Source organism: Pelobates fuscus, chromosome 2 (genome assembly GCF_036172605.1).
Source record: "Pelobates fuscus isolate aPelFus1 chromosome 2, aPelFus1.pri, whole genome shotgun sequence".
NCBI lineage: Eukaryota > Metazoa > Chordata > Amphibia > Anura > Pelobatidae > Pelobates > Pelobates fuscus.
Window position 1 is genome coordinate 244,540,036 of NC_086318.1, and position 14,192 is coordinate 244,554,227.

The following is a 14,192-nucleotide window of genomic DNA, read 5'->3' on the forward strand; positions in this document are numbered from 1 at the left end:
AATCTCTATTTACATGATTTTGAATGTGGGTCCCCGATCACCAGTAGCTTCTTCCACTGCTGGGCGTTGTGGCTCATCCTCAGTAACACTCCTGATTAGCCATACCAATTCATATCAGTGATTGAGGACAGTGATAGGCTACAAGTGCTAAGCTGATACACCCAGTCCATAACTGTCCCTTATCAGTGCTTGCTGCACTCTGGGCGGTATTACAACTTTAATGCATTTTAGAGATTTTGTCCTCATTAATATGCTTTTTCTTCATGCTCAAACTTTTTATTTATTTTTTTAAATAAATAAATCCTTGGCAGAATGCTGCACCATAAGCCTTCCTATTTCGTCATACCGCTCACTCCAGAAAAAGACATCCTTATCAAATACACGAACAGATCTCAACTACTGAGAGTACTGAATGATCTGAACAAGAAAACGACCCACATTAGCAGGAGAGGACACCTGGGGAGACATATAGTAAGGATATCACTACCTGTTTGCAGTTTATCTGACTGTCCAAAGTCAGGTTCTGAATTAAAAGACGCTCACTCAGTGCTTTTGGGGCTGATACTGTGTGCATACTTATAATAAGGAAGTCTTTCTGGAGTGAGGTGGTGTGGCTAAGGAGGCAGGCTTATGGTGCAGCATTTTGCCAAGCATTTATGTATTTTATGCAAATACTATAAAGACTGCAAACAATACAACATATTATTGTAGAGCAAAACCTATCAAAGACATTAAAGTTGTAATACTGCCCAGAGTGCCTCGATAACCCAAGCACTGAAAGGGGATAGATTAGAAGTTTCAGTTGAGTGTCCTTTTAAGCATTAGCTAAGCATTTGCCTGAGCAGCAGAGAGAGGCCAGGCTGCAGGTGCCTCACTACCCTCAATCAGTGTACACCATTCGAAAATGATTTACTACTGAGCAATGGGACAGCACTAGAAGACTCCAGGTACCATAACCTTTTCAATGAGATGCACAGTTTAAAGTGGCTAGATTGTCTCTTAAACATGTAATTTAATGTCATTTTGTCCATTAGGGAGGTATCTATTTTCAATATACATAATTTACTTATCTAGAACATCCTTTAGAACCTTAATGTATGATTTAGTGTAAATTTGTTTTATTGACAATTCAACAAACCATAAATCCCTAAATAAACCACTGAAACTCTCTACCCAGAATAAATAGATAATTGGACAAAGCTATAGTAAATGCATAGTGCAATATAGCATAAACTCATATGCCATAGTCATAACACATGCCATAGTAATAATTCTATAAAATAACTGATTGTAAAAGTCTGCTGATGGAATCATGTTTCTTGTTCTCCAAAGTATTCTTTATATTGTTTACTTATACAGCATACAGCTTTATATTGCTTATACTGTTTGATGAGACTTGTAAAGAAAGCTGTTTTAGTCTGATGTTCCTATAAAAGAAAAAAAAAGTGTCACATTATTTCTTTATGAACCAATAGAATTACATATGATGCTTTAAATGAACATAGGCAAATTTAAAACCAAAGTAGCAGAATTGGAAAAACCCTGTATATATTCATTAATATTAGAATGGACACATTTTGCAATGTAGCAGAGAAAGACAAGAATGGCAAGGTCTGCTTCAGGTAAACGGTTTAATCGATGAATATGCTAAAGGTATAACTAGCAAATTTATAGATTAAATATTCTAATTTCCAGAAATTTCTATCCTGGCTGTTATTTAGGAGAGGGGCTCACATGTGTGTTCTCTTACCAAAATTCATAGTGTGTGCACTTCAGCATCCTTACACTGAAAATGTACTTGAGATCTAATCAGGAGGATTTGCAAACTTTGTTTTAGAACAATCAAAGTAGCTATGAAAACATAACAGAAAACAAACATATCCTTTGTTTACTATGCCTAAATGGATACCATTGATAAAAAATGTCCAAGATGAAAATATCTGTTGTTAATTAAATGGACACTCTACTGCCCAAATACAATATAAAAAAAAAAACTGTTTAGTATATACCTCCAATGAAAACATGTATGCATTTAATTATGCATTTTTTCACTGGGGCTAAAAAACGCTTGTAAAAGCTACGGTTCTCTTGTCTGGTGCCTTTCCAAGTCATCCCCTTCTAACCCTACCCAGACTCTGTGGCTGTCCAATCACAGACTTCCCAATGCAGCTCAATGAGAAGTCTTTGCAAGGCAGGTGCTCTCAACTACTGAGAGTACTGAATGATCTGAACAAGAAAACTACCCACATTAGCAGGAGAGGACACCTGGGGAGACATATAGTAAGGATATCACTACCTGTTTGCAGTTTATCTGACTGTCCAAAGTCAGGTTCTGAATTAAAAGACGCTCACTCAAGGTCAAAAAGAACATCATGGACCCTCTGGACAGACCAATGGTTTCTGGTAATTGCTGTCTTACAGAAAGACCCAGCAGATTTGTGCACAGTATCCTTCATCCCTTAGTAAAAGAGTTACCATCCTACCTCCAAGACACTAAGGATACATTATTGGCATTAGAAAGCCTTTAAGTTCCACCATACACCTTACTGGCCAGCCTTGATGTTGTCTCCCTATATAGCAGTATACCCCATGACAAGGGCATCTCAACTTGCAAGTTTCTCTTGGATCAAACATCATACGACAATCCCCCCAAAAACTTTATTATATCACTTTTAACATTTGTCTTAACGCACAACTATTTTATTTTTGACGACAAATATTACCTACAAGTGACGGTTGAATGTCAGGAACCCTGACAGAGATTTATTTGTAAATATATTTTTATTGAAGTTTTCAATTGTTCAATTTGTCAAATACCTTTGAGTAAACTTCAGTTAGGACACGCAGGTCCCGTCAGTATGAAACATTAACAATCATATTAGGAAGTGGTGTTCGGTCAGTCATACATTGGTGACACGCAGGTCACAGCATGGCACGTATATTTTTACTCTTTTTTTTTTTTTTTATTTATCTTTTGTAAATTCGGTTTTTGTTTTAGAGTGAATATCCAATAAGACAGGTGGACACAGTATTTACATTGCAAGATAGTAAGACACGCAGGTCTCCATTGCCCTCGGTCTGCAGCCAGACCACCCGTTCAAGTGTTTTGGTTTCGCAGGTCTAATTTGATGAAGCTTAGGTTGGAGTCTAGACTAATGTTGTGCCCATTCACAAGAAAGGTAGTAGGGAGGAGTTGGGCAACTAACGGCCAGTAAGCCTTACTTCAGCAGTGGGGAAAGTAATGGAAACCATGTCAAAGGATAGGATTGTTGAACATCTAAAAACACATGGATTTCAAAATCAGACAACATGGGTTTACTTCAGGGAGATCATGCCAAGCTAGTCTTATTGATTTCTTTAATTGGGTAACTAAAATAATAGATCAGGGTGGTGCAGTACACATTGCTTACCTAGATTTCAGTAAGGCTTTTGACACTGTTGCACATAGAAGGCTTATCAATAAACTGTAATCTTTAAGTTTAGATTCCAATATTGTTGAATGGGTAAGGCAGTGGCTGAGTGACAGGCAACAGAGGGTTGTAGTCAATGGAGTATATTCGAAGCATTAGCTTGTCACCAGTGGGGTACCTCAGGGATCTGTACTTGGACCCATTCTCCCATTTTTATTAGTGATATTGCTATAGGTCTTGATGGTAAGGTATGTTTTTTGCTGATGATACTAAGATATGTAACAGGGTTGATGTTCCAGGAGGGATAAGCCAAATGGCAAATGATTTAGGTGAACTAGAAAAATGGTCAGAGTTGTGGCAACTGATATTTAATGTGGAGAAGTGCAAGATAATGCATCTTGGATGTAAAAACCCAAGGGCAGAGTACAGAATGTTTGATAGAGTCCTAACCTCAACATCTGAGGAAAGGGATTTAGGGGTGATTATTTCTGAGGATTTAAAGGACCACTATAGCCACCCAGACCACTTCAGCTTAATGAAGTGGTCTGGGTGCCAGGTCCATCTAGGATTAACCCTGCCTGCTGTAAACATAGGGTTAATCCAGCCTCTAGTGGCTGTCTCACTGACAGCCGCTAGAGGCGCTTCCGCGCTTCTCACTGTGATTTTCACAGTGGAGTCATTATCAGACTGGTGCAATTTAAATGGAGTCCAAGAGAAATGGGATTATTTAAAAGTTGCACTGCTGAAGGCAACAGAAAATTGCATTAGGCTTGTCAGTAAAAGCAAACAAATTCAAGAAACCACTGTGGTACTCTGCAGATGTGGCCAAAATAGTAAAAAAAAAAAAAGTTAGCATTTAGTAATTGTAAAAAAAAACCAGAGTGAGGAAGACAGAATGATCTATAAGATTAGGCAGAAAGAGGCTAAGCAAGTTATAAGAGCTTCCAAATCACACACAGAAGAGCAAATAGCACAGTCAGTAAAAAAAGGCCAGTAAGCCTTACTTCAGTAATGGAAACCATGTCAAAGGATAGCCTCTAGTGGCTGTCTCACTGACAGCCGCTAGAGGTGCTTCAGAGCTTCTCACTGTGATTTTCACAGTGAGAAGACGCCAGCATCCATAGGAAAGCATTGAGAATACTTTCCTATGGACTTGCTGAATGCGTGCGGCTCTTACCGCGCATGCGCATTCAGCAGATGACGGGAAAAGAAGGCGGAGCGTCCCCACCACCGAGGGAGCCCGGCAGTGGAGAAAAGGTGAGTGTTTAACCCTTTCCTCACCCTAGAGCCCGGCGGGAGGGGGACCCTAAGGGTCGGGGGGGACCTAGAGACCCTATAGTTCCAGGAAAACGAGTATGTTTTCCTGGCACTATAGTGGTCCTTTAACCCCTTAAGGACACATGACATGTGTGACATGTCATGATTCCCTTTTATTTCAGAAGTTTGGTCCTTAAGGGGTTAAAGGTAGGCAGACAATGTAATAGAGCAGCAGGAAATGCTAGCAGAATGCTTGGTTGTATAGGGAGAGGTATTAGCAGTAGAAAGAGGGAAGTGTTCATGCCATTGTACAGAACACTGGTGAGACCTCACTTGGAGCCCACTTGGTCCTCACCTATTAGCGAAGAGATAATGTGGCGCTATACGGTTAGAGAATATTTTGGCTAACAGTTTGACGTCCATGTTTAACAGAGATAGAGGCCTGAGGTTCTGACTTCTAGTCGGTGGTTTGCCCGGTTTCGGAAGTGTGGCCACGTGTGCCATTATCATGTCTGGGGGCATGGTGCCTTTGCGGATAATATTGTTCAATTTTGCCTCTAGGTGAGGTGCAAGGGAAGGGGTGATTTTTTTGTAATACAAGTTTGAAAGTCCATCTGGGCTTGGGGATTTCCCAGACGGGAGTGCCTGAATTGTGTCTAGGATTTATTGTGCGGTGATAGGTTCTTGTATAGCTGCTGCCCGCGTATCTGTTAGAGTCGGTAATGTTGTGAGTTGTAGGAAGTTTGTGATTTCTTGGGTGTTCGGTGGGTGTAAAGCCCTGTCCTCTTTAAGATTGTAGAGTTTGTGGTAGTATGCTGCCATTTCGTCATTAATATCTTGGGGGTTATGTAATTTTGTACCTGTGCTGGTGACCAGATAGGGAATTCTGGTATTGGCTTGTTTTTGGCAGAGCATGTTAGCTAGGGTTTTCCCGGCTTTATTGTCTTGGGAGTAGGTTCTCTGTTTCAATTTAGTTAGTATGTGTGTGGTCTTGTTCAGGGATAGCTCATTGATGCGGTAGGTAGTTTTGACTATTACCTTCGTCTGAGGGTTGTAGGAAGTGTGCATTGGTGGTGTCTCTCAGTTTTCGTAATAGAGTGAGATGCTGTAGCCGTGAACACGTTTTTGGTACGTGGCTCGACTAATCAGTAGGACCCTAATTACTGGTTTGTGGGTTTGCCAGGTAAAGGTGATATTGGTGTCCGGGGTAGTGTTGAGCTTGAAATATGTTTGGATGTGTTCTGTTAGTTGTTTGGTAAAGTGGGTGTCCTGCAAGAAAGTGTTGTTGAGGTGCCAGGGAGGTTTGCATCTGTGTTGGTAGTGGTCCCTTAGGGCCATGGTGGTTGGGGCGTGGTCAGAACAGACTATGTTGCTTATGTCACAGTGGGAGATGTGGGGAAGGAGCGTTCCAGATACTAGAATGAGATCAATTCTGGAGTAGATCTTGTGCACTGTCGAGTTGTAGGAGTAGTTCCTGTCAGACGAGTGCTGTATTCTCCAAGCACCGTACAGCCCATGCTCCATGAGTAGTCTTGTGAGTGCTTTGCAGTTTGCTGTGATGGTTGTATGTCTGTGTGAGGTGTGGTATGGTTATGTCTACTCGGGAGTCTAAGGTGTGGTTTAGGTCCCTGCACATGATCAAGGTACTGTCGGTGGTCGGTGGTAATTTCGCTAAGACCTTGTGCAAGAAATTTCTTTGGTGGTTGTTTGGGCTATATATCCCTAAGATGATATATTGGAGAGTATTAGATACATTCCCTGGCTGTCTTTTTTGATAGTAAGTATTTTAACCGTCAGTGAATTGTGGAAGAGGATGGAGACCCCTCTAGATTTGGAGGAGTAAGTTGCGTGGTATTGTATTGGGTAGTCCTTTAGCCAAAACATGGGAACTCTAGATGTGACGAAGTGCATCTCCTATGCGCACACTATATCTGCTTTGTTGCGCTTATAAGGGGTGGTTGGCCTCTGGTATTAGGAGGGTATATCTTCATGGTCTGGATGTATGGTTTTGCGTGTATTATGGTCTGGTGTTGTCGAGGTTCGTGAGGCACCAACTGCGTTCAGGGGGTGGGGGTCGTTGGGAAAGTGGAGGTTGTTGGAGAGTCTAAGGGGGTTGGGTCAGAGTGTGTAGGTGGGGTTGACCTATACGGTCACCTAACTAAGGTGGGGTTTATGTATAAACGACCTCTGGTAGTCAGAGTAGAGAAGTTGTACCGTGGGGGTTAGGAGTAGAACATTCCTAATGGGTGGCTTCTTGGGCTCCATTGTGGATTGCATAGTGAAGCAGAAATCTTTTCATAAAACTATATAAATATATCTTTTTTTTTTTTTTTAAGATAAAATTGTAGAATGTTTGTGAGGGGGGTGGCCCTGCGGGAGCAACCCAAAAGTCAACAACTGTTCCCCCTGAGACATGAGAGTGTATCTGTTGGGTACATGTACCCCTATGTGCCCAGTTGATCGCGCTGTGTATAGTGCAGTTTGGTTCGCTTGTTGGGCGTTTGCAATGGGCAGCTCCATGTTTAGGTTGCGGCCTAGGGAGTGGGTAGTAGGGATCTATGCATTGTTATAGTCAGGACCCTGGTATGCGCTGGATCGGTTAGGCGGCTAGGTCCTATGTCCCCCATGTTCCTCAAGTGAAGTTGAGCAGGCTTCGACAGAATTGAGCGTTGCTAGCGCAGAGACAGTCCCCGTTAGGGTGAGCCTACCGTATCCATTTGTTTGATTTATTGCCCGGGACCAGCGCATGTCTTGGAAAAGGGCCGCCCAGCGGCCTCCCCTGTCTGCATCTACTCGACCCCAGGCCGTACAACCGTGGTCATTTGACTCCGGGGCAGCATGAGGCGGAGTGGGAATGGAGGCCAAGTGCCCCGGCTACGGCCCCGCTTTTAAGCATGTGTAACTCGTAAGGTCTGCTAGCGGGTGGTCAGAGGTTCTGGGCCCAGGCCTGTCCCCCATATATACTGTGTAAATTATGACTGACAATTGAACATACTTATCGTGAGATTTTACTAATAGCTACAAGTTAACCAAAACAAATATATAATAGGCTGAAATATATGCTAAGCAAGGTGATACTAGCGACTTATGAAGGAATCACAGAGCGGCGCAGTTCATGAGCCTGCGCTGTGCCAGGTGATGTATTGTGGAGCGGGGAGTGTACAGCACTCGAGGGTCACTTGGTCCTCAGGCCCCATTCGTTCAGCAGAGCTATCCCTTCTTCTGGGGTGTGGATGGTGATTGTTTCTCCACCTCTGGTGACCAGCAGCTTTGTGGGGTACCCCCATCTCTGTCAGATTCCGTGGTTCCGCAGGTCCGTCGTGACTGGGTCGAATTCTCGCCTGCGTCGCAGTGTTGCCACTGACAGGTCCGCCATGATGCGTACGCTTTTGTACTCCTCATGCGGGTCAGGCTTGCTTCTGCTGGATCAAAGACCCAGCTCCTTTATGTGGTAGTAATGTGCCCGGAGAAAGACGTCGGGGGGCGTTGTGTCCGGAAGATATTTCGGTTTAGGGACCCTGTCCACGAGCAGCATGTCTGCAGGTATTCTCGGGGCGTAGGTGTGCATGAGGCCCGTCACATATACTTGGAGGTCACTTGGCAATATGATTCAGGGACTCCTCTTAAGCGCAGGTTATTTTGTCACGCCGTTTCCTCGGCATCCACCATACGAGTTTCCATTATCTCTAGCCTGTGTTCCAGGGCTTGGACATGGTCAGCCTTTTTATTTTGTGCAGAGGTTAGTTCTTTGCATTCCTTTACCACGCGGGTCGCTTTATTAGTGAGGCTCAAGACTTCTGTTGATCTGCAGTGGATTACCACAAGGTAATTAGCTTGGTGGACATAGCTTCCATTGAGTGCTCGAAGAAGTCTTTGGTAAGGCTTTCAGGTGGCAGCGGTGTATTTGGAGAGGCCATGTGGCTGCTGATTTCCCCACTCGTAGGGCCGTCCGCTCGGGCCGTCCTCGCGGTAAGTTTGTCAGTTTGTGGCCGAAAAAGTTTTGCTTGTCATTTTTCGAGGAGGCTTTTTTCTCATGTGGAGACATGTTGTTTCAGGGGGTTGGAATGATTTCTGCTATATTGGTTGTCATTCGTTCTGGAGCCCATGTGCCGGAGCAAAATTCTATGCGGCCATCTTGCTCGGCGGTGAGCCACGCCCCCACATATAAAGCATTTTAGCAAGCTACTGTGCTTCTGAGGTCTGGATTGTCGCTTTAAGTGTAATCAGATGATAATAACCAATTATTGTTTGTTTTTGTAAATAGCAATAATCAGAGATCCGCTTACATCAATACAACTTTAATGCATTTGATAGATTGTGGCCTCATTAATATGCTGTATTTATTGCAAGCTCGTTTTTTGTTTTTTTATATAGCATTTGCACAAAATCAATAAATGTTTTGCAGAATGCTGCATAAGCCTGCCTCCTTAGCCATAACTCCCTCATGCCAGAAAGACTTTCTTATCAAAAGTATGCACACAGTCTCAGCCCCAACAATACTTTGTGAGCGGCTTTTTTCACAACCCGACTGCAGACAGTCAGAGAAACTACAAACAGGAAGTGATATCTTTACCATATGCCTCCCTTGGTGCCTTGGTGAGCTGTGTAGATATCTTGGATAAGGAAGTATTTATCTGGAGTTAGAGGTATGTCTGTAGAGGCAGGCATATGGTGCAATATTCTGCAAAATGTTTAAGATTTGGCTAGAATGTCAGGTGAGGCTAGAATATTACATTTGTAAGTAGTAGGCAACATTGAATTAAGGTACCTATAAAGTTTTTAATTTTAACTGTGCTGTGCTATTTACACTCCATGGCTGATTTGGCCCCCATTGATAAGGTGTGGCTCGGTCTGGTGATTTAATTCCTAATTGGGAGAGAACTAAACAGACTACAAAGGCATAATCTATACACCAAAACCACTTCATTATGCTACAGTTGTTTTGGCTTTTAGAGTGTCCCTTCAAACCACATGACTTACCAACAAACCAATTGAATTGAATTGTATGCTGCATTGATGTAGATAAGTTAATAAATCAGTGACTGACATTTTTAACAGTAGGATTATTCTTAGATCTGGGGAAGGGTTTTAAAGGACACTGTAAAAGATCTAAACAGTCAACAATAAATGAAAAAAGTAATGGTAATACCACTGACATTTTTTTATTGAACAAAATAGATAATTTAACAATAGCTATATTACACATGTTGCCATCTTTTAATACCTACCACTTGCTTGTGGCGCAATGTCCAATGGTGCTTTATCTTGGGATTCCATTTTGCTGAAGTCATCAATATGCTTTTCCACAACTTCTCGTATTAACACTGAAATTAAAAGAAAATTACTGTTACGCAGTGCGTATAGTTATTAAGTAACGCAAAATTAATGGTAAGAATAAGTCATAATTATGATATGATTATATATCATATTATATTATTATGATTATAAAGATAAATCTCAATTGGATACTTTCATAACCTGATTTTAAAGTACTGGACATGACACAAAAAAAGTGTCTAGATAAAAATGGCTAAATTACTAGAAAGGATACAAAACTAATCTTCATTTTGGTGTAGTTTTTCTTTGATTGTAGCCAGGCTAACGCGACTTGAGGAAGTAGTCACTTATGTTAAGAGTGGTCAATTTAAATGTTAAGTGGCAATAACAAAAAAAAAAAAATACAGTGTAAAATGCGGGATTGAAGTCCAAGAAAGTACATTAAACAGCCTCATCCTTCTAAGGTTTAGGAATGGTTTATTCAGTGCATCAATAGGACTTGCTAGGCTGTCACAATATTTTAGCAAAACGAGGCTAGTGTAAGACACACAGGAGGAGACTGATCTAAGAGTCATGTTCTGAAAAGTGTCACAAATATGTAAAAGGGGAAGAGTTACCAATGGAACGTGCCTGTTAGTTACACAAGTTTCCACAATGTTTGTATTACTGTAATACTCTGTTTTTTGCAGAACACAACACTTTGATAATGTTTTTGAATTGTTTAAGAATATAATTTATGACTTACAGTCAAGCATTGTTCTTCCCAAGTTATTCTTCTGAAGGTTTTTCTCCACCTCTTCCATCAACCACGGCATGAATACGGTTTCAACATCTATGCAATACAAAAATTCAATAAGTACATGTTTGGGCCTAAACTTGTATTAAAAAAAGTATAATTATTTATAAAAAGATTGAACTTAAACATTAAAAAAATTAAACACTCCAAATGAATTAATACATCACATTTATTTAAAAAGTTTTGATCGTAAAATAATTGAACCTTGAACCATCATGAGCTAGCTCTCTCATCATGTTACCCCTATCACTCTGCACATTTACACACTAGCCATCCATAGGCAATGCGCTCTGCACTCACACTCACACTCGCACTGACCCACCACACATACTTTAAAACACGTTATTCCTACACATCAATGCACAACACTGCCTTACAAACATATAAATGTTTGTGGACATTTGAGCTGGTGAGTTATTTTAAGCCTGGCTAGTTAGGACTTTGCGAACCTTGCGAACAGTTAAATATAAGTTACCAATGTAAAAAAAAATCAAAAAAAAATCTCTGTGTTGATTCTCTTTTTGACAGACACCAGATACGGATGAGACAATTGCATTCAGATATAAGTTATGGTTCACATTATACAAGCACTGAACCCCTAAACACAACATGATATCATAAATATTACTGCTCATCATTAACCCTTTAACCCCTTAAGGACCAAACTCCTGGAATAAAAGGGAATCATGACATGTCACACATGTCATGTGTCCTTAAGGGTGGAGGCAACTGTCCAACATGGCACTTTTTTTTTACAGTTTTGCTTATAATATTTTTTACAAATAAAGTGCAACTACAGGAATAAACCTCAAAATAGATTTTACCTTAGCCCTAAATAAACCTTACCCCTAACTCTATGCTTACTCCAACTCTAACAATACACATACCATATCCTTCTCTCTACACTCATCCTAACTGAGCATTAACCCTAACCCAGCATTAACGCTTTATTTACACTAACCCTACCTCTTCAAGCCTAACCCTAGCCTAACTAACCCTAACTCAGATGTATTCCATCTGCTGACATCAGTACAAACATCAGCAGAGGTATTTTCCAGCTCACACAGTAAAGAGGGTTCTTTAGTGAGTGACTGCAGCATGAGAGGTAGATCTTCCTCTCATGCTGCAGCTCCTGCGTGTTGTCCCTGCCATTCACCATGTGATCAGTGCTGGAGAGCAGGCACAGCCCATTGCCGATTGTTGTTGGCAGGAGGAGGCATGCAGGGAGATCCTGGAGGTTTCCCTCTGTATGGGGCATCACAGCGGCTGAACACCATCATTCAGTCACTACATGCAGTGTTCATTTTGAGTACTGCATTCAGCTCATCTATCAGACAGGGGTCACTAAATAATTCCCCACATATTGATTAATGACTGGGTCTCCTTGGTTCAAGCAGGGATTTAACCCTGCTTGCTTCAAAAGCAAAGGATGTTCCATGCCATCCTTACACCATAAAAAGACCACTTTTTTAAGGATTGCATGGAACGTCCTTATGTCATTTTGCAGTAAAAATTGAACTTAAATAAATAATAATTATAAGTGAAAATACCTCTTTCTACAGAGTCGTAAAAATAACCATTATCCCTAAGGCTGCTGAAAACAGAAGGAACAAGATCAGCAAGATACTGTTGTGCAAATGCACGTGCTGCAACTTTCTCTGCAGTTTCCTTCTCCTTGAGAAGCATTTCACGTTGCTGTTTCATGCGCCTTTCCTGAAAAATAACAAAATCAAATAAAATATATATGTGTTGCATACGCCCTTATTTTACTTAGAAACAGTACGAAAAATATGTAACAAATTAGAAGAATGTTTTGTGTAATTGATAGTCTAATACACAAAGATTAACTATTTGGAGCACCACTTCCTTATATTTCGGTCGACCTGGGACTCAAATCTGTTCTCCGTCCCTGTAACCTGGCTCAAACCCTTATAGTGTACCCACTCGGCAGCCCTGTAAACATGGCCAGCAGGTACATTCTCCACACCCCTCCAAAACCTAGCCTATATCTATTGGTGCCCATTCCTTGTGCCTCTCCTGTCACTGTGAGTGTGGGAAGAATAAACCATATGTAAGGGAAGGAAAAAATATTGGTGTGGGAGAGAACACTGGAATGGAGTGTAAAGAGCTGGAAACTATGGTGCTTACTAGGAGAGAGGTGAACAATGAACAAGTTATTGATTGGAGAAAGTGCTAGAAGGAGAAGAGGATACAGGACAGGCACAGAAACACATGAAGATACATGGTAGGACAACAGGAAAATAAGGATAAGAAATCCAAGAAAAAGCAATATAAAATGAGAATTGAAGGGGCATTAAATGCAGTGAATATAGTGGTAGTAAAAAAGTACATAATTTTGGAATAAGTATTCAATTTGTCAGTAAAACAGAGAAAAATAAACGTAACTCCCATAAAATAAATTTTAATTTGGAACAGAGAATGTGATAAGAAAAGAGATGACACAAAAGGCTCCTACATGCAATACATTCCTTGGGGGACTAATTGAATGTGAAACGACAGAGGATAACAGTAATCTGCTGGTAAGTGACACAGTAAAGGGACACTATAGTCACCAAAGTAACGTTGGCTTAATGAAGCGGTTTTGGTGTATAGATCATGCCCCTATAGTCTCACTGCTCAGATCTCTGCCATTTAGGAGTTCAATCACTTTGTTTCTACAGCCCTAGTCACACCTCCCTGCATGTGACTTACACAGCCTTCCTTAACACTTCTATATACACTAACTATACACAAGTTCTGATTGAAAATTAAACCATTTCGTTTTCGGGCAGGCCGTGTCAGTCACAGCCAGTGGATATGTGGCTATGGCTGCATAAACAGAATCAAAAATTATTTTACTTCTAAATGGCAATGAATTGAGCAGTGAGACTTCAGAGTCATAATCTATACATCAAAACTGCTTCATTAAGCTAACGCTGTTTTTCTGACTATAGTGTTCCTTTATGATGTATTTTTTTTTTTATTTTAACATTTTATATATTTTTAAGCATTACCTCTATAATAATTTAAAAAAGAATGAAAGGCATAGAAAAGGTCCAGAAAAAAAATGTGTATTTAAAGTCAGGGAAGTGTGGCACCAGTGGTGTTGTAGCAAAAAATAATAATATATATATATAATCTTCTATTAGTATCTAAATTAATCCATTCTCTTACATAAAATGTAGCTGCTAGACCTCACATATCTGGGGAAGATTATGTAGATGCTTGAAGGAAGGAACAATAACTTTGAAAAGCTAAAGAAGGAGGCAGGAGTACAGAACAGACAATATATTGGTGAATCCATTTCTAATAATTTACTCCAATAAACAGCTTAGAATCTGTACAGGTCTATGTGGTTCTCACCAGAGAATAATTTTCAGACACCTATGCACTGTAATACATATAGAATATGTTATGTCATTATAATGGTCTCCCCCAAAAAATACTGCGTA

General features: G+C 40.7%; 1 protein-coding gene across 1 annotated transcript in view; it reads right to left on the reverse strand.

The window, feature by feature from the left end:
• Window positions 1-1,096: 1,096 nt before the first annotated feature.
• Window positions 1,097-14,192, reverse strand: part of RSPH3 (radial spoke head 3) — a 38,676-nt gene continuing 25,580 nt past the window's right edge. The window contains exons 7-10 of the mRNA XM_063443306.1: window positions 12,291-12,453; window positions 10,690-10,776; window positions 9,896-9,991; window positions 1,097-1,427 (exon numbers count right to left, since the gene is read on the reverse strand). Coding sequence (XP_063299376.1) covers window positions 1,414-1,427; window positions 9,896-9,991; window positions 10,690-10,776; window positions 12,291-12,453 — 360 coding nt within the window. The 3' untranslated portion in view covers window positions 1,097-1,413. The remainder of the gene's footprint in view (window positions 1,428-9,895; window positions 9,992-10,689; window positions 10,777-12,290; window positions 12,454-14,192) is intronic.